Source organism: Salvelinus alpinus, chromosome 10, assembly GCF_045679555.1.
Source record: "Salvelinus alpinus chromosome 10, SLU_Salpinus.1, whole genome shotgun sequence".
NCBI classification, from domain to species: domain Eukaryota; kingdom Metazoa; phylum Chordata; class Actinopteri; order Salmoniformes; family Salmonidae; genus Salvelinus; species Salvelinus alpinus.
In genome coordinates, this window is record NC_092095.1 from 32,479,827 (window position 1) to 32,500,589 (window position 20,763).

The window sequence follows — 20,763 nt, forward strand, 5'->3', positions numbered from 1 at the left end:
ACATCCAAAACAAGAAGAGAGCAACAGAAATGTACTGCCGAGTACTTAGCTGTGGACGTTAGTGAATGGCAAGAAACATAGCAGCAATGTGTTGAGGTGATGTTGAAATTAGAGTTCCTTTATTTAGATTTAGGAGGCATGCATTTAATTCCCAGGGACAGTTGGTAGCTTAGTGGTTAGAGCATTGGGACAGTTACCGAAAGGTTGCTGGATCGAATCCCCGAGCTGACAAGATAAAAACAAATATGTAGTTCTGCACCTGAACAAAGCCCACTATTCCCCGGTAAGGCCGTCATTGTAAATAAGAATGTGTTCTTAACTGACTTGCCTAGTTAAATAAAAACAACCACTCCGTTTGAATTTTTCCAAACTCTGCGTCTTCTTCCGTCCGGCCAGAGTCCGTCGAAGAAGTTACCAAACCACTGATGATGAAAATATGTCGTTTCCGACGATGAGTTTATGGGATAGCTAACGTTAGCAACTTGTAAACAATTATCCATTCCTATAAGTACTATTTTAATATGTTAAAAATACACATTGCCTGTTAAGACTGTGCATATGACTGTTGCCTACCGTTTTAGTTAATTGACGTTCGTTTTTTATTCCAATTATTAGGAGGTCGCTAGCAAACAGCCTAGCTCTTAGCGAGCTAGCTGCTCTGTAAGCTACCTTGACTTGCTAGTGTAATGAAACAGGCAGGGAGCAGGTCTCGAACCCTCGACCTCCTAGCCCGAGGTCCGGCGTGCTATCGACTGTGCCGCAAAAGCATGCTCAAGCGGCAGAGTCGATTTCCGCGCTTATAAACCCAGGGTCGTTACACTACTCCCTCCTTTCAAAGAGCGCGTCCTCGCGCTAGCTTGCGACTCTACGTCTTACAGGAACGCGCTCACCGGCCAAGCACACGCACTGTCGTGGATGCAAGGTCCGATCACTTCCGACACCAATGTAATGAAACAGCAGGGAGCAGGTCTCGAACCCTCGACCTCCTAGCCCGAGGTCCGGCGCGCTATCGACTGTGCCGCAAAAGCATGCTCAAGCGGCAGAGTCGATTTCCGCGCTTATAAACCCAGGGTCGTTACACTAGAATGTTATAGAAACAAGTTGAAGAAAAAGTAACAAAACATGTTTTATTATCTACTGAAACAATCGTTTTTTTCTGTCTTGAATGAAAAGGTCATATTTTACAATCTCCCAAAATAAATGCGATCCATGACGAGAGACAACGCTCCCTACATTTATGTAGTGCTGTTCTTGTCTATTGATGTTATGTATTATGTCACGTTTTGTGTGGACCCCAGGAAGAGTAGCTGTTAGTTTTGCAACAGCTAATGGTGATCCTAATAAAATATCTCCATCTTGTCTTGTGAAACGTTCCCTATGCTCGCCGTCCAGTAACAGAACGAGATAAAGGTCATGTTAAAAATACATTTTAAAAAACATGTTGAAAATAAATTTGATTTCAGTTAAAGGACTGATATCTCATAGAACAAAACGTATAAAATATCCTAAATCTGTGTTAACCCCAGAGTTTATTTTCGGAGTTTATCCCCAAATCCTATTATTTCCCCAATGTATTATTTCCATAGGAATAATTGAGTGAACCAGCGGTAACTCATTTCCGGTTTTTAGGACTACAGGCTGGCGAGCTCTATTACAGCAGCTCACATGTTGCAGTAGCTGACTAAACTCAACTCCCGGATTTACGATGGAGTTGACAAGGGACTAGTGTGGGCGGACTGGAGCTCCGATGTCACATAAAATGACGTTTTTATAAAAATAACTACTGATTTCAGCACCCAAAGAATAGCCCGCAAGTAGTCGTCCCTAGTTACCACAGCCACAACGTCAATTATGGCTAAACGCCTATTTATAAAATGTATCTTCTTGAATCTGATTCTAAACCTTAACCACACTGCTAACCTTATATTAATAATACCAAAAAGCTAGTTTTCATGATTTTCTACGATATAGACCATTTTGACTTTGTGGCTGTGGTAACTAATGACAACCCGCAATTACATAGAACAATGGTATTTTAAGTGACGTCGAGCACCAGTCCGCCCACATTAGTCGTGGTACAACTCCATCGTAAATCCTTGAGTTTAATCCGCTATGTCGCAGTTCACGTAAAAACGCACTGATGGTGGTGGCTTGCATGGCCTAGCCGGTTGCACTAGCGCAGCAAGCTATTAGGTTGCTTATGACATGGTAGCTGGTGAATCTAGCTAACTAATCGGCTACCATAAAACTATGTGAAATTGCAATCAATAGCTAACATATATAGCTAGCTCGCTACTGACTGAGAGAGTTGCGCAAACTAACAGCAACGTGGTTGGCCTAACTCGCGTTGTAGCAACTCAACTGTCTATTTTTCGCGCCAACTGTGCGAGTCACGACAATATATTTTATTCTTCCGTGTCTGACTTTCTTACCTTGATGACAGTCACACGAGTTTCGGCCGGCTTGCTGTCACTTAACAAGTTGATACTATTCTGCTAGCGACACTAACGATTACGTCACGTTCTATGTTATTGAATAAACCTTCAAAATAAAAGCCCGCATTTCAAAACATCGCAAGGTGACTTATTCAAAATATACTATATTTTGATCAATGTCGATTTTTATTGTGTTTAATAGCAAATGCATAATCTATATATGGTGTTTCATGGGGAACTGAATAATACGGAGTGTTGCTGGCCTTTTACTACACCCATTCTATAGGCCACAATGCAAATCACTGTATATGTACTAGGTTTGAATCACATACACTGCCTTTCCTTCTAGCGGGGCTAGCGCTGACCCCGCCTCAATTGGGTAATTACTATGTAATTAACTACAAACTAATGTAATTGCAGTAAAGCATTCTAAATTGTGAACCAAACATTATGCACACCCTGTCATTATAGCTGATAACAGATGCTCTGTGGCTAAAATGTATACTACTGACTGTCATCAAAGTTATAAACATTAAGTTGTGTCACATAAAAGCTCACTGCTATTTTAAAATTGAACCTTTATTTAACTAGGCAAGTCAGTTAAGAACAAATTCTTATTTACAATGACTGTCTACCGGGGAGCAGTGGGGTTAACTGCGTTGTTCAGGAGCAGAACGACATATCAGCTCAAGGACTCGATCCAGCAACCTTTCGGTTACTGGCCCAATGCCAGTAACCACTAGGCCACTTGCCGCCCGGTTGGTATGATTAGTTTCCCCCTAAAGTTTTTCTCACAACTGTTCTGGATGCATGCATTAACTTGAATGCAATAACATTTATACAATAGAATGAAGCATTCCAAATATTGCCTGGTCTGGTATTGATTGATGAAGTAAGTATAACTTGAAGGGCCCTTCATCTCATCACAGAGATCCCCTCTTCAGACGTCTGATGACGTGTCTGCCAGAATATTACGCTGGGGAAGCAGTGGAGCGCACTGAATCACATCATCATCAGATGGATGCAGAATGAGAAGCAAGATTTGCAGATGAGACCAAAATGCATATTCCAGTGCACCGCACGCTTTCCACAAGGTTTCTCTCGGACCAGTAGTTATTTTTATGAATTCATGAAGATTTGACAGTGATGCTTTTCTTGGAGGCGGTGAATGACTCACTTTGAGGAAGTTGCTGATGTAGAGGAAAAAAGGTCGACATGGTAAGCTACCTGGCTAATGTAGCTAGCCATCGTTTGACGAAAAGACATAATGTGTTTCCGTGCATAACTCTGACATGGAATGTGATTGATCTCCGACAACCTACAGACAAAACATCAATAATTGCGACTGAATCAACAAAAATTGAGAGGAGAACATCCTTTGTTTTGGGGAGAGACCGAAGGAGGGAGGACCAACACCGTTAGCTGATACTGATGCATGAATGTTGGATGTTGTTTTGTCAGGGTATCTAAAATATGAATTCAACGTTGTAAATCCCTGGTTTGTTTTGAACTAGCTAGCTAACTACACTAGTTTCACTGTATGTAACTAATTAGGACATTATTAGCCAGTCAGTTAGCTAGCTAATTAAGAAAGTAATAGCAAGCCCATTGCAATTTGTTATTGGTTAGCCTGCTAGCTAGCTAACTAACTAGCTAGATCGTTTATTATGGGACAGTAGCCCATTGTTAGTACAGTAGGTATTGACTGCTGAAGAGTGTCAGTCAATAAAGCTGTCTGTCCACTGTCCAGTTATTCTCTAGTAATGGCCTTGTAGCTAATGACCTTATCTTCAAATGGCACTGTTAAGGATGTAGTAAGCTATCTAATCCATGGTGCAATAGTCACCAGTAAAAACACAGCCAGGATTGTGCCAAAGAAGTATATCATACTTTACTGAATCTAGCTTGAAAGTTGAAAGTGGTTGGCACTTCACCAGAAGGGTCATTACATGGTTTTGGAACAGCATTCTGCAAATAATTATGTAGAAAACTTCAGAGGAACGTCACATAACACTTTATTGACAACACCCAAGTCCACCGCTTCGGCTATGCGTCTCTCCTCCTTCCTGGCCGTGTTCAGGCCTGCTCTTCCCCTTATCCTGGGGCTCTCTTTAGGATGTAGCCTGAGCCTGCTGATGGTCTCCTGGACCCAGGGAGACACAGATGACTCGTGTGGAGATGAACTGGGCAATGGGGGTCTCTTCCTGGGCAGCAATAGGGGAGACCCCCCAGAGGACCAGAGAGGTGGTCCTGGGAATGAGGACTTCCAGCCCCGCATTGTACCATACCACAAGGACCCCAACAAACCACACAAGAAGGTCCTCAGGTGAGCATTTTGGGATGGATGCACAGAGGAATACCACATCCTATCATAACATTAGATTTCAGAGACAGTTTGCAAATGGAAGACACTGCTTCAATGTGTCTCAAAAATATATGCAGAGCTGTTGGATCTCTTTTCTGAAATGCTCTTTTATAACTGTGTTCAGAAAATATGCACCCCAGTGCGAGGCATTTGGGTCGTATTTCCTGCTAACTAACGCTTATGCAACCCACCCACATTGCCAAATTCTTAATTGATATGTAAATGAGGCAAATCATGATGCTCGCTACAGATGCATCACACTTTGTTCCAAAATGAAGGCCTTTGTAGGCCACTGTCTGTTTGATTCCCAGCGATTTTTGTTGTTTGTTCACCCACTTAATAGGCTTAAGCTGTTCTAACTTCATACTGGATCTAAACCACTCTAGGGTGGATACGCAGTAGAATATGTAGGCCCTACACTTTTAGGGAACTGAGAACATAATTTCTTAGGCTATACAAATGTAGCCTATATGAAATGGTCCCCAAAAAAAGGTAAATACATGGTCAATGCTATTAGACCACTGCTGACCTTTCACCGCTTTATAAAGATTTGTTCAAAAAGCCCATACGGTTTGATAATCCTACTGTCTCGCGTCTCTCCGAATCGCCTCTTAAAGCTGATTATTGGCCGGGATTTACTGTAATTAACCAGTTAGCCTGGAGTGTCTGAAGAGCCCACCATTTTAATGATCTTAGAATGTTTTCAAAGTACAGTCATGGGACAGAATGACTCAGAAAGATCCAATTTCATTGTCGTGTCTTCTTTTATGAAAAGCCTTACTGAAGAATTGTGATGCCTGTTGTATATGACTATGATCTCCTTTGGTCATAGCCTAAAATCCTTACTTCTTGCAGATGGTGAGAGTTAAGTCTAGACTCTGGAGTTCAACAATGAACTCAATGACATTCTCTTCCAGTACCTAGCTATCTGGACAAGAAAAGGCACTAGGCGCATTCACAACTTATATTTACCATGACATTTTTTGTTTTTATCCAATTTGACTTAAAACAAGTACATTTATTGTAGAATTAATAGCATTGTAGTAACACCTATGTATGACATATTATTGTTACATAGTGCATTAGACAAGTAATTGCATAGTAATGGAGTTGAGCGTTTAAAAAATAATACTCAGTAAGATATGGCTGTTCCTTATTCCATCTATGTAATAAAATAAATCGCTCAGCTCCGCCCAGTATTGAGTGTTTGATTTGAAACAGTGAAAGTCCCTCTGAACGCCACTCTCCTCTGATCAGGACGCGCTACATCCACACTGAACTGGGCATCCGAGAACGCCTCCTGGTGGGTGTGCTGACCTCACGGGCCACCCTCAACACGCTGGCCGTGGCGGTGAACCGCACCGTGGCCCACCACTTCCATCGCACCTTCTTCTTCACGGGCCTGCGCAGCCCCAAGGTCCCCCACGGCATGGCGGTGGTGGCCCACGGCGACGACCGGCCCGTGTGGCTGATGTACGAGACGGTGCGCCACTTGCACCAGCACTACGGCTTGGATTACGACTGGTTCTTCCTGGCCCAGGACGACACCTACATGCAGGCCGAGAGGCTAGCCGAGCTGGTGGGCCACCTCAGCGCCGGTCAGGACCTCTACATGGGCCGGGCCGAGGAGTTCATCGGTGGGGAGGAGAGGGCCAGGTACTGCCACGGGGGTTACGGCTACCTGCTCTCCCGGAGCTTGCTGGCCCGCCTGCAGCCCCACCTGGACACCTGCCGCAATGACATCCTCAGCGTCAGGCCTGACGAGTGGCTGGGCCGCTGCATCATCGACTACCTGGGCCTGAGCTGTGTAGAGGTGCACCAGGTAAACTCACAGCTGAGACATCGTTATAAAACATGTTTATAGAGTTGTTCAATAGAGTTTGCAATGATAAGCTGTCTATTTCATCAATGAGTCCAATGCTGATATGTCATCATGATTTAAGGTACTTTGACCACACCCATCAGTTGTCTCACCTGCGAGATGGCTAACATTTCCCTCCCCGCTGTTTGCATGTGACCTACAGGAGATGACGTATCGCTACTTTGAGCTGGGGAAGAATGCAGACCCAGAGCGAGAGGACAGAGCCCAGTTTAAGAATGCCTTCACGGTCCACCCCGTGTCAGAACCCAGCCTCATGTACCGCCTGCACAAACGCTTCAGCCAGATCGAACTGGACTGGACCTACCTACAGATACAGCAGCTGCAGGTTGGTGTTGTTTAATGGGATTAGATATGCTCTCTCTATGCTTCAGGCTATTTGATGGGTTGTCACTGGTGTTGGTTTGACTGGTTTACTGGTCCAGCGTGCAAATGTAAAATATTTGTACATACCGCACCAATTTCCACAATTCTACACCTAGGTAGAAATTCCTATCTCAAATTGTATTTGTCACACGCGCCGAATACAACAGATGTAGACCTTACAGTGAAATGCTTACTTACAAGCCCCTAACCAACAACGCAGTTTTAAGAAAATACCAAAAGAAAGTAAGAGATAAAAATAACCAATAATTAAAGAGCAGCAGTAAAATAACAATAGCAGGGCTATATACAGGGGTACCGGTACAGAGTCAATGTGCGGGGCGACCTGTGTCGAGGTAATTGAGATAGAGTTAGCAGCACCTTAGGGGGGTAATGCAAATAGTCTGGGTAGCCATTTGATTGTCTGATCCAATATGTCAAGAAGCCACAGTGATTGAACATTTTGTCAGGACGTGATGTGTGAAATTCGTCATTTTGTAAACAATCTGTCAGTTTAAAAGTGTCAACTTTGTAATTTAATTCAATAAAACTTTATCCCCTCAGGGGCAATTAAGAAAAGTCAGATTTACAAGTATCAAGTCACACAAAGTCCTCCACAGAAAATAGCCTACAATATACAACAGACTTCACATGATTCCCTAATACCATACACCCCACACAATACATAAATACAACATATTAGGATCACCTTCCTAATATTCAGTTGCACCCCCCCAACCCCACTTTTGCCCTCAGAACAGCATCAATTCGTTGGGGCATGGACTCTACAAAGTGTCGAAAGCGTTCCACAGGGATGCTGGCCAATGTTGACTCCAATGCTTCCTACAGTTGTGTCAAGTTGGCTGGATGTTCTTTGGGTGGTGGACCATTCTTGATACACGCGGGAATTGAGCGTGAAAAACCCAGCAGCGTTGCAATTCATGACACACTCAAACCTGTGCGCCTGGCACCTACTACCATACCCTGTTCAAAAGCACTTAAATATTTTGTCTTGCCCATTCACCCCCTGAATGGCACACATACACAATCCATGTCTCAATTGTCTCAAGGCTTCAAAATCCTTCTTTAACCTGTTTCCTCCCCTTCATCTACATTGATTGAAGTGGAATTAACAAGTGACATCAGTAAGGGATAATAGCTTCACCTGGATTCACCTAGTCAGTCTGTCATGGAAAATGTTTCGTACACTATTGTTTATAATAACCTTATAATAAGCTTTGAGAGACGCTGACCAAGGTGTAAGTCATACCATTAAAGTTAAGCCTTAAAAGGACTACCTTTTACATTGTTCATTAATATCCTAATACTGAAGAAAAAAATATTTTATTAGATGCTTATGATACGTTGTCTCATCATGGTTGTGTCTTCTTGTCTTTTGACCAGGTCCAGATCAACAACCTGAGTGAGCTGACCCCAGAGGGGAAGGCGGGGGCCACCTGGCCCATCGGGGTCAACCCCCCTTTCAAGCCCAAAACGCGTTTCGAGGTCATCAACTGGGAGTACTTCACAGAGGAGCACATTTACTCGTGCCCCGACAGCTCCCCCAAGTGTGAGCTGCGTGGCGCAGACCGGGCCGACGTGAGCGCCGTGCTGGAGACGGCCGTGGAGCGCCTCAACGAGCGCTACCAGCCCCAGCTGCGCTTCAGGAAACGGCATCTGCTCAACGGCTACCGGCGCTTCGACCCCACCCGGGGCATGGAGTACGTGCTGGACCTGGCCCTGGAGGCTTTCACCCAGAAGGGTCACAACCAGGTCATCGCCAAGCGGGTCAGCCTGCTCCGCCCTCTCAGCACCATCGAGATCATCCCCATGCCCTACGTGACGGAGGCCACCCGGGTGCAGGTTATCCTGCCAGTCACGGCCCACGAGCAGGACTATGTGAGCAACTTCCTGGACATGTACGTGATGAACACTCTGGACACGCATGACAACGTCCTGCTCACCTTCCTGTTCGTCTATGACCCCTTCGACGCCCAACGGATCAGTCAGGCCGACGTGTTCGCCGGCATCAAGGCCATGATTGGCGAGGTGGAGAAACGCTACGGCGACGTGAAGATCCCCTGGATCAGCGTCAAGACGGAGGTGCCGTCGCAGGTCAAGCTGATGGACATCATCTCCAAGAAGCACCCGGTGGATACGCTCTTCTTCCTGGCCTCGGTGTGGACCGAGGTCAACGCCGACTTCCTCAATCGCTGCCGCATGAACGCTATCAGCAACTGGCAGGTGTTCTTCCCCATCCACTTCCAGGAATTCAGCCCGGCCATCGTGTACCGCGACCAGCAGCCCTCAGCCGCCTCCTCCTTCACCGCCGAGGCACTGCGCGATGGACGCTTCGACCGCCACGTCTTCGAGGAGGCCTGCTTCTACAACGCCGACTATATGGCGGCGCGCACCAAGATGGCCGCCGACATCCTGGATAACGATGAGCTGCTGGAGAGCATGGACGTGTACGAGATCTTTGTGCGCTACTCGGGCTTGCACGTGTTCCGGGCGGTGGAGCCAGCGCTAGTGCAGAAGTATGTGCGGCGGGCGTGCAACCCGCGCTTCAGCGAGGACATCTACCACCGCTGTGTGCTCAGTAACCTGGAGGGCCTGGCCTCGCGATCCCACCTGGCCATGGCCCTGTTTGAGCAGGAACAGGCCAACAGCACCTAGGTGGTCTAGTGGGGCTCTTCCACTGCAGCACTGGTGTCACGCCAGACTTTTCTGGACCAGGCCTCAGAAGGCAACATCTATGGGCCTAACACTGGTGCAGTGCCTGACAGTGGAAATGCACCATACTGTAGGTCTACCATCTAATGACATTATGAACGTCAACCACACTGCCTCGACTTTTAGACAAGGCATGTTATGGGATGCTTAATCTTCAGACGGATCCCTAAGGACCCATGTGCAATCTTAGGCCTGCGAAGACTGAGGAGCAATGTTACAACGTGTATTCCTGCTAACTGTGTGTGCAGGCGGACAGAACTCTGTGCTTTCACACCAATGGTAGCCCAAGGGGAGGCTCTATTGGGAGGTGATGAATGAACAATGAACAGCATTGATGTCTATTTAGGGCTGGGCAGTATACCGTATTTTACTATGTACTGTTATTGATGCACGGACCAGTTTGTGTTTATACTTTATCTTCTATAACGGTATTTGTGATACGTCACTCTGGCTCGTGTAATGTCAGTTTTTATAGTTTACTCCATTTGCTACTTGAGTTGTCTCTCTCCTCCTGCATGCCACTTCCCCATGTGCTTCCCTGCCAATCCCTGCCCCCGTCACTGTTGGTTGTCAATGCCGTGCCGTTCACTTTGTCTGCATGGTCAGATGTAACCAGATGTTAGTGATTTCCACTTTGCTTCTTAATATAATTCCACAAAAGTTCTATAATTACATTATTTAATGTATATTACAGTCTGCAAACTAGTAATTTGTCTTTTGAGAGACGCTAAATAGTGTTTGGGCTAATTGCTAGTTAGCTAACTAGCAAGCTAGCTAAATGTACACAGAGAAAACGTAGCTAGCTAATAAAACTTGATACCAGTACTGGTGTAGGCCTAGTTCAGCATGTTGTTTGTGCAAAAGTATCTTCTAAATCAGAGATGGAGAAGCATGAATATGTTAGCTAGTGCTAGATAACTACATGAAGTAAGAGAAAACATGTAATGTAACATTAGGGTCCACTGGGAAACACTGACCAACACTTTGGTTCCTACCATGTCACAATAATTCCTCCCTGGCTTTTTCATTCATTGTCATGTCAAACAACAATGTATTCAAAGTACTGTCCACTATATTCCAACAATAGCATTAGAATAATCATTCTATTTCCATGATTCCAACAGTTCACCAATTAATTAGGACTATATTTTTTGCCCATATCATGCAGCCCCACGTGGCACAGAGTGTAAATGATAACAAATGAGTGCAGGAAATGCAGAAATATCGTGATAAGATATTTTGGTCATTTCGCCCAGCCCTATGTCGGATGTTTACAATGTTTTGTTTTGCCTTGAGAAAATCGCCATGAGCTATATGTCTTCCTTCATGACTGTGCTGATTTATGATGCTAAAACTGGAATTAAAGAGAATTAAGTGTCTTATGTGTCTTTCAATTTACACTTAGTTTGCTCAGTATGTCGAACCTGTAGAGAGTGTGGTTTGATTCATTCCCTCGACATATGGTCTGTTTTTTATTTTTCTACGGTTATTAAAGGCAGATGTCGCATTCTGACTCGTTTCTTATGTTATTGTGGAATCGCAGACCTAGCAATTTCCTTTGCCATTTATCTTTTGTGCAGTTCAAGGTTTGTTTGAAACACAGCTTCATTACTGTGGGGTTCTCAATTAGGAAGACAAAATAAAAACGGCTTGTCTTTGAGAACTGCAGCCTCAATAATGACATAATAGTGATGCATGCTTTGCAAGTCAGGACTGAGGGTTTGCGAGCCAAGGACAAGCTATTAGAGGGTGTAGATTCTAGTGGTTGATATTCCTCCAATCATATAGCTCTGAAGTCTGTATTCTTCCTGGTTGCCTCTATAGCTGTGACCTGAGGCAATGTACAGTTTGTACTGAAGCCTGAAATATGCCTCCCCACATTAAAGTCAGTAAACCTCCACCCCTACCCGGGCCTCCCTGGATTTGGGATGGAATTCTCTACACATGTGTCTTATGGAAGGGAGTGCAGATTCAGAATGCCCTAGCAGGGTGGGTTTTGTCCACCTGGCCACAGTCCAACAGGGAGAGGGAGGGGGGAGCTGTTTCTCCATAGTGTGGTGGGTGGGGGGGTTCAGAGCACTGAATAGGTCACTTGACAGTCTCTCGGTCTCCTCCCTCTCTGGGCAGGGGGGAGAGGATTGCACCGAGGGGCGAAATGAATGTCAGGCCAGGGTTTGGCGGGGGGTGAAAGAGTTTCTTTCTGCAGTAGCTAGCTAGCGCTGAGGTTGTAGGTTAGCATTACTGCATGCACGCCACCTGTTCAGACACGGTCAACAATAACTCACTTGTCTGCCATCTCAAAACGACGTCTTCCTCATGCGAGGACTGCTAGAAGTGTTACTCCCTTCTGACTTTTATCAGTCAGCTTATTGGCAAAAATGTAAGTGTTCTACCTCTCACCAAAGCCAAAGACTATTTGGCCCAGTACTGTATGAAGGTGTTTTTAGACTAAGCTACACATTGATAGATATAGCCCCCTGGGCAGCTGGATTCCATTTCATTTGAAACCTATGAAATATAGCAAAGTCCACCTCTGGTCTTTCCAATTTGATGTTTCTAGGAGACATATTTAGACCATTGATCAGCATGAAAAATCTAAACATTTGTTCTTCGGATAAGGCCCATCCCCCTGACTTAGCAATAAACCACACATTGCAGACCTCATGGCATTTACAAACTTTGGCAAGCGCTTCTTTATTTACATCCAGGCTGTCTCACTGAGTCACAGCTGTAGTTTCATCATTTCATTTTTCTATTTTTTTCTTCCTTTGTTTTTTGTTTGTTTGTAGAATGGGGTAACCCAACACATTTGCACAAGTGAGAGCTATATCTCCATGGTGGTGACCAACAGACAAAACGGTGTAGCAGTGGAAAGAGAGCTGTGAGGAACATGGGCACTCCTCACAAAGTCATGCACAGAAACTGCGGTTACCACCTATCCATTCGGGTAGACCAATATCAATGCTTTTAGTCAGAGAGCGAGAGAGAGAGGAGAACACAGTTTAGGTACAGTCTATAGTCAGATGACACAAGGTTTCCGGCGTCCGTGAGTTGTAGTTTCTAAAATGCCCAGAAAGGGGAGCCCTACAGTTAATGCTCCATGACTGCCAACCATACAAGACCAATCTGGGTCAAACACAAGTATTGATTGACACATAATTGAATACAACAACGATTATGCTCCCTTGCTTGGTGCGGTTGAAATACACGTAACCTGTAGTAACAAAAACTCTTATGCAGATAACATCTATGCTGGTTGGGTAGCCCGCAAGTTTTTAGCAAATGTTCAGTAAAGGCCCCTTCAACATGGAAATTGTGTCAAATCCATTGCTCTCCAGATCCACTTCCATGCATTTGTGAGAGTATTTACATGTCCCGTTTTAAATGTATAAAACCTGTCCATGCAGCATGCATAGGTCTTTAAGAAATCCAACCTCGTTGTTTATGCTGAGTTAGGTCTCAGCTATGTCGAAGAAAATGTTGACACAAAAGAGATGTAACATGGACACAATTTTGATGTGACTGAACCTTACAGAAGACAGCAGTGTTGACTCCATATCAGAAACGGATTTCTGAGAAGGCTTCTCCCATCACAAGCACACAACTACTGTGGAAGGGCACAGAACTGAGTTGCTGTGGAAGTTAGTTAAAGAGATGGGCGTTCCCTGTGGGTGGGGAGAGAGGGAGGTATCATCACTCCCAGCATTACATTTTGTGGTTCTGCCCTATTAAAACTCAAGGGCCTAAAATAACCATCCCCCACACCCTTCCCCCAAGTGTACACAGAGGGACACTAGCGTCCCTGTCCTACACCTTTAAACGTATGGACCCCGATCCTTCCCACCCCATGTCCCGCCCTTCACTAAACCAAACACACTGACACAAACAGTGCTATCCCTGAAGAAAAACAAACAGATTTACATTCAGAGGTTTCCTTTAAAAACGTTGTCATATTCACCCGTGTTCAATTTCAACTGGTAACGTAGCTTTATCGGGTTTAGACAAGATCACGGTAATCGTTATTCATTGTCCATTTGAACCATTCTAATACTCTTCCATCGAGACCTTTGGTGACTCTGTCAAAACGTTCAAGGACAAAATACTGTCAGACAGATCCACTTGAGACAGGTAGTTCACAATAGATGTTAACTAAAAAATACAATGAACAAAGACCTATTTCCCCATTCATTTCGAATAAAAGGATTACTAAAAGTTTCGGGCCAACATTTGTCAGGCTGCATTTTCACTGCCCGCCCCATGATTCTTCAACATAGGAAATGTTGGTTACTCTCACATCATATCCCAAAATGTGTCCTTTGTTAACATTAAAAACACTGATTTGAGCACTGAGAGGGTTCTGTAGCTAATACTGTTCCCAAACATGACTTTTTGTACAGTTATTATGACAGGACAATGAGCCCCTGGAATACATATGTCTAAAATAGCAACACAAACATTTAACCACTAACGTTAATCCATTTTGCACGGTAATTTACTGCGGTCAAGACGTGCCTTCAGGGGACAAGTCTGTCTGGGTGCTCTGCGTTACAGAGAGTTAGTCTGTGTAAAAACATGCAGGCTGTCCTGGCTCTAAGGCGCCACGCTATGGCCGCCAAGTGTTACTACATTACTTTGCCTTGTGCCTACCGTCACCTCCTCACGTTAACGTCTATCTTCTACGGTCAACTGATATGAGTCTTATTCATCCTTGTCCCTTTTAACTTCATCTGATGGAATATATTCACTTATACAGAGATCTACTTTTACAGTTACATTGTTTAAGGGAATTACGGTAGAAAGGTGGAAAAAATAAACTAATCTTCGATTGTGTCCTGATTAGTTAATAATGGGGGGAAATCTCATTCATGGAAGCTGCCTTCCTTGAACAAGTTCATTTTTTAAATGACAGACCTCAACATTTGGGCTTCAGAAGGGAAATTAGCCCAGTCCCCCGACCCATTACTTCAAACAGTAATCTTCATTCTGCTAGTGTAAATTTGGTTCCACACATCAAAAACACACATGCACACTTGGAGCATATTGCTCACATGAACAATACCACTAATGATACACTAAAACAATGGGCACAATCCACTGTGTGTGAGTCAAGACACTTGAAACATTGGGTTACAAACGACCACTTTGGGCTCATCCGAATGAGACGCAGTGGACCACTATGACTCAGCAGAAAAGTCAATCTGGTTGAGATGAGAAGGCTCTAAAACAGTAATCGTTCTGCAGGCAGCTGGTACAATGACTTCTAGTCTCTATGGAAAGACAGTGACATGCTAGTGGGTTCTAAGTGGTTGACATTAAAAGCAACCCACTGTGTTAGGGTTCTCTTGAGGAACAAAATGTCCGCCGAAGGCCTGTGGTCGCAGGAGTGTAGAGAGAGATGTTCGGTCAGTCAGAGCTGAACAGATTGAGGGACGTTTTATTTTTGGACACATGCAATTGGGGGATGGGCCAGAGGTCAGTTCCCTAGCGATTAAAAAAACAAACAAACACAACACACAAAAACACAGGTCTGGGGTCAGATGAAGAGTGCAGAGAGAGAGAGAGACGTCCTTGACAGGGCGTTTAGGTGTTCCTCACAGCCAAGGCCTGCTCCAACTCCTGTCTCCTCTGCTGGATCTGTGAGAGGGTAGAGTGGAAGGATGCCATCACCGTCACACACACAGAAACAACCCGGGCCTCACTACACCCGAGGTCGATTCCCAGTATCAATCAATTTGTAAGAAGGGTTATTTAAATAAAGTTGGATTGCTTGTGTTACACAGTTGTGGTAAGACTAGTGTAACAGAGCAGGCACAGCTTCAAAGCTAAAAGATGACTATTCCACGCTGACCTCAATTCCCAGTTTGTGTTCCTACTTGGACGCTGTGTTGTGGTAGTTGTTAAAAGGTTTTAAAGGTGCAGTGTTTGACGTGTCTCCTCACCTTGCTGTAGAAGTAACGACTGACGGCCTCCTGGGACCAGGGCTCGTGGTAAAACTCTGCCCTCCTCTCCTCCTCCGGGTTCCCCACCACGTCCGTCATCAGCTGCAGCCAATCAGAGAGCATGGTTAGTCATACCGTATATGTGTGTGTGTGTGTGTGTGTGTGTGTGTGTGGCCCTCACCTTCAGGTCTCTGCTCTGGGACTTTAGCCAGTCCTGGATGTAGCCCTTAGGATCCCTGGAGAAGCTGAGCATAAAGTCCCTCTGGATCTTTAACTGGTTGATGGACTCAATGGTTTCGTGGATCTAAAGGGTTTGTAATGATCACTGGTGTCAGAGGACAGCTTACACAAATCTACTCGAAGCATATGACAATGACTTTCCAATTTCAATACACAAATTTCTTTGAGTCACTGCGTTTCCCCCCCCCGAATTTGTATTCAGATTGTGTAAGAAACGGTGGTGGCAGTGTCAAGGCTTTTCACACAGGAACACGAAGCCACAACACCTTGGTGTCACACACAGTGTAAAGATAGATTTACATTGCGGAGATGCGGGAACAACAATCCCGCTCCCGACACCTCAGCTTTTCCCTACACTGCCATTTATACCGGTGCGATAAATGGTTACCCACGGCGTGCGTAAAAGTGTTAGCAAGGGTCGGGGTGAATTCAATTCCAGTCAATTCAGAAAATGAACAAAATTCAATTCCCAAATTTGGCCCATTGAAAAGTATTAAAGAGAATTGGAATTTCAGTGTTGAAATGGAATTGCCTCTACCCTGGTGATAGCATGTCAGGCGACAAGATTCTCCGGGAGAATCAGATAAAACTGTATCCAACAGAGTCAAACTGCTCTGAACTCTAATTCACATATAACTCACGGTACTTAGTCGTCCCGCATCTCCGCAATGTAAATCTACCTTAAAGGTCATCTTGGGTAATTGTGATTGGCTATCCTTCTTGTGTGGTTGTCCCACCTTGTTGTCCAGTGAGGCGATCTCCTGCTGGTTGGCAGTAGAGAGCAGGAAGCTGCTCATCTGGCCCTTCAGGGGGTCCTCCACCTCCACGTCGATGTCATAGCACGCTGTCTTCTTCTGGTCATTAGGGTCCACGCTGTAGGAAGGAGGGGGGATGATGGTGAGAAGACCTTCTGAGGTTGTTGGCAGCACTTGAAATGTGATACACATTTTATTGTATTTTTTATTTAACCAGGTAAGACCAGTGAAAAGGTTGGGAGGCAAAAATGCTGGTGGTCTTTCTGTATCTCACCAGTATTCTTGCCTCCCAGGCTAGAATTTAAATTTGTATTGTATTATCTGCCCTTTGGGACGGCATTACCTGTGAAACACTGTGCCCACATTCTTATTTTATAGCATTTCAAATGTATTTATCTGCTGGATTTTTATACTGTATCTCTTTCAACTTTTTGTTGTTGAAAGAATTGATACTTTTTCGTGTCGCCTTTTATGACCAGGCATTCTCCCTTAAAACCAGGAATTTGTCAGGTAGGTGTTACGTATGATCTGCTCACCTGATGACGTGGTTGATGACGATGGGGTCAGGGGGCAGGAGGAGGTTGGTGAGACGCTGGGGGATCTCCGAGAACTTGAGCCGCGGGCAGTCAAAGATCTGAGAGGAAGACCGTAACATCTCAGAATAAAGGCCTAGCACCAGAGATGGGGAAATGTGTGTCCCCCAAATGGCACCATAGTACCTATTTAGTGCACTACTTTTGGCCAGGGTCCATAGGGCTCCTATGGGGTAGTGCACCATATAGGGAATATGGTGCCATTTGGGACGTAGGCAACAACATGCAACAACTAACAGGTAACACAGTAACAGAGGAGAACTAGAAGAGTGTCGTCTACCTGCTGAAAGTACTTGTCACAGTTGATGTACTCCTTGTCGTGGGAGTCCTGCAGCTTGTTGGTCTTGACGTACTGCCACAGGGCCTGGATGATACAGGAGCGGGTCTGGGTGTGGATACCCAGCAGGCGAGCAAGACGAGGGTCCAGCTTGAACTGGGGGGGCTGGGGAGAGGTCAGAGAACACCGTCAGTACTAGCCCAGACAGGAACTAGGAACCCCAGACAGGAACTAGGAACCCCAGACAGGAACTAGGAACCCCAGACAGGAACTAGGAACCCCAGACAGGAACCTCAGACAGGAACTAGGAACCCCAGACAGGAACTAGGAACCCCAGACAGGAACTAGGAACCCCAGACAGGAACTAGGAACCTCAGACAGGAACTAGGAACCCCAGACAGGAACTAGGAACCTCAGACAGGAACTAGGAACCCCAGACAGGAACTATTACAAATGCCAGATGACAGCTGCTTTGCGGACACATTTGACACACTTCTGAATAGCTTTTAGTCTCATGTACTACTTTCTAGTAAAGCACATGAGTGGACAGCAATGTGAAAAACTGGTTGAATCAACATTGTTTCCAAGTCATTTCAACCCCAAAATTCAATGTGACGACGTTGAATCAACGTGGAAAATGTATTGAATTTGCAAAAAGTCATCAACGTAAGAGATTTTCATTATTCCCCCACCCAACTTTTAACCTAAATCCAATGACAGGATGAGGTGACATTTTTGGTTGAATTCAAGTTACCTGACAACTCAACCAAATGTAAATCAAAACTAGATGTTGAACTGATGTCTGTGCCCAGTGGGTAGTGTCTCTATGGCGCCCTCACCTGGTAGTCTAGCATTAGCAGCAGTGTGCAGCGCACGCTCACGTCCCCTGGCCTCTTCACCTGGAAGCCGTCAGTCTCCTGGGTGGTGGGAGTGCGGTGCCACTAGCAGGAAACACAGAGACAAAAACTCCACCTTGAACACTACCTACAGGCACCGGCCACGGACTTCCAGAACATTCTGAATGTGTACATACAAACGTGCACACAAAGACGATAAAAGAATACAAAACCAAAATGTGTACACTTTCAACGAGCAGCCTTGCTCTCGACCCTTTGAGTTTGTTGTCTTTTGGAAGGCTGAATCGCTGTAAAAGAATAGATCATGCATGGCGTGGTAAGGAACTGAGTGAACTAGCAAGACAGCAGAGGGTTGATCATTTGTTTTTGCAGAGTCGCTAACTCATATGTTGGCATTCAAAAGGAAATGATGGTCCGATTGAAAATGACAATCTGCAGAGATATTTTGTAACCTAACAAGAGCATGGCTTATCAAGTTGAGACTGTACCCTACCCAAATGAAACCTCTATTTGGCATTACAGTCGTTACGATTACATTTTGTCCTCTGTTATCCGGGTCTCAAACCCTCCCTGGCATTTTATCTATGTGGAAATGTTAGTTGAGTCTGCATCTTACCTTCGCTTTACTGGTCAGCAGCTGAAAAGAAAAACACTTAAAGTTCCCTGCTTTTCAGTGCATTGTAGCCACTTAGCATGCAACACCGGGAGGGAACTGGGAATGCTTTTCTAGTTCTTCACCCACTAACTCAATGTAGGGTTTACACAAGTATGTTTTCATAATTGTGTTGTGCTACTTCAGGATCGTGAAACATTTTCTTAAAATATACAGATTCATTCAAGCAAAGATGCATCTATGCCGTTTATCCTTGCTAAAATATTCGAAGGTATTCTCTAAGGTGGGAAACCTTGAGAAGTACTCTTACCTCTAACACTCAATTAAGCATTTTGTCAATTCATAACACATCCTGCAGTGCTGTGTGAACTTGTTTCCAGTGCCAAAAACAGCATCTCTCCAAGCCATGTTTTTACAATTCAAAGGTCACAGAATTGTATGATTGGAATCCCAGACACCATTCTCTGGTAGAATCTTCATTCTCTGATAAAGTGGATTCCTCGAGATCCTAAACCCATTTAATGCTCAAATTAGATGTCATAAACTCGCTATATGAGAGTAATGAGCTCTATATGACTGGCTGTGTTTCTACTGTAAAAGTTCTGTTATCGGATGATGGCATCAGCCAGCTAACTGAACAACAGTGATGTCAGGTCTTCCAGTAGCCAACAATACCAAAATAGGCTAAATACATAAGAATAGTGGATCTCTTTTCTCTGAATCATAACTAAATACAAACCATCTGGTATCACTAAACCACACATGTAGCCAATGGCCTAATCTTGTACAGCGGGAGTGCAGGAATATTGTGAGCTGCATTGTAACTAAAGATACAATGCCAAAAGTATTTTGTGGTTAAAGACTATGGTTAACCCCTCGTTTGCCCAAAACCTGCTGAATAGATCTGGATGAGGCTGAATGGCGGGACCATAGAATTAGAATGAATAGAACGAACATCTCCATTCAGGTTAATTATGCCATAATGGGCGGACTGTGGGGAGGGGCCATTTTGAGGGTCCCCAAAGCAGTAAAGCACGAAGTGACTACAAAAAAAGAAAAAGACATTCCATTCTCATTCTATTTCTACGGACGGGACACAGACAGGGTAGAGGAGACGAGAGCGTAGACGAGAGAGGACAGAGGGTTGTGTACGGTCAGTGGTCATCAGGGAACATGAACTCACCTCTACCAGGTGGTTGTCAGGACCATACAAGTCTTTGTCTAGCTCGATCACCAGGCTCTTGAAGAACGAGGAGAATTTCCTCTTCAGCTTCCCAGGCTATGAAACAAAGAAGTGGTGAGTTTGTTTAACATGGATGGAACATTTGGGCTGACATGAAGATTTGAAGAGTGTAACAAGCAAAAACTCTCACACACACACACACACAGGCAAACATGTCTATATTGTGGATAGGGTTTCCCCCCTTTGTAAACCAGTTTGATGTAGTCTGACCCTGTCTGTTTCCTGGCTACTGAACATCAGTTTCCGGGAGTGATTCCAACTAAACCACTACGAAGACCTGTCCAACACCTGCCTTAGAGAACTTGATATATACTGTTGTCATTGACTATAGTAACATTTCTTGGACACCAAAGCAGTGATATCATTGTATCTACTGTAAGCCCTAGGGGGCGGCCAAAGACGTAGAAGGAGACCACAAATAATGTGAAAACAGGATATTCTCATGGTCTTCTTCCTTAAAAGTTGATTCCA

The 20,763-nt window shown here is 44.7% G+C and overlaps 2 protein-coding genes across 10 annotated transcripts in view; one reads left to right on the top strand and one right to left on the bottom strand.

The window, feature by feature from the left end:
- The first annotated feature begins 5 nt into the window (after window positions 1–5).
- Window positions 6–11,154, top strand: LOC139531922 (chondroitin sulfate glucuronyltransferase-like). Its single transcript, XM_071328909.1, has 5 exons — window positions 6–96; window positions 3,365–4,761; window positions 6,058–6,622; window positions 6,825–7,007; window positions 8,447–11,154. Exons 2-5 carry the CDS (start codon window positions 4,385–4,387, stop codon window positions 9,716–9,718), a joined length of 2,397 nt encoding a protein of 798 aa, XP_071185010.1. The 5' UTR covers window positions 6–96; window positions 3,365–4,384; the 3' UTR covers window positions 9,719–11,154.
- A 1,285-nt stretch (window positions 11,155–12,439) lies between these two features.
- Window positions 12,440–20,763, bottom strand: part of LOC139531924 (SWI/SNF-related matrix-associated actin-dependent regulator of chromatin subfamily D member 3) — a 47,736-nt gene continuing 39,412 nt past the window's right edge. For 3 of the 9 annotated variants that reach the window (XM_071328916.1, XM_071328912.1, XM_071328918.1), the window contains 10 exons: window positions 20,233–20,328; window positions 19,053–19,073; window positions 18,661–18,723; window positions 18,419–18,520; window positions 17,583–17,744; window positions 17,246–17,343; window positions 16,635–16,827; window positions 15,896–16,018; window positions 15,715–15,816; window positions 12,440–15,409 (listed from right to left, as the gene is read on the bottom strand). In XM_071328916.1, coding sequence (XP_071185017.1) covers window positions 15,356–15,409; window positions 15,715–15,816; window positions 15,896–16,018; window positions 16,635–16,827; window positions 17,246–17,343; window positions 17,583–17,744; window positions 18,419–18,520; window positions 18,661–18,723; window positions 19,053–19,073; window positions 20,233–20,328 — 1,014 coding nt within the window. In that variant the 3' untranslated portion in view covers window positions 12,440–15,355. The remainder of the gene's footprint in view (window positions 15,410–15,714; window positions 15,817–15,895; window positions 16,019–16,634; window positions 16,828–17,245; window positions 17,344–17,582; window positions 17,745–18,418; window positions 18,521–18,660; window positions 18,724–19,052; window positions 19,074–20,232; window positions 20,329–20,763) is intronic. The other 6 variants (XM_071328919.1, XM_071328920.1, XM_071328914.1 and 3 more) reach the window with 5 other exon arrangements.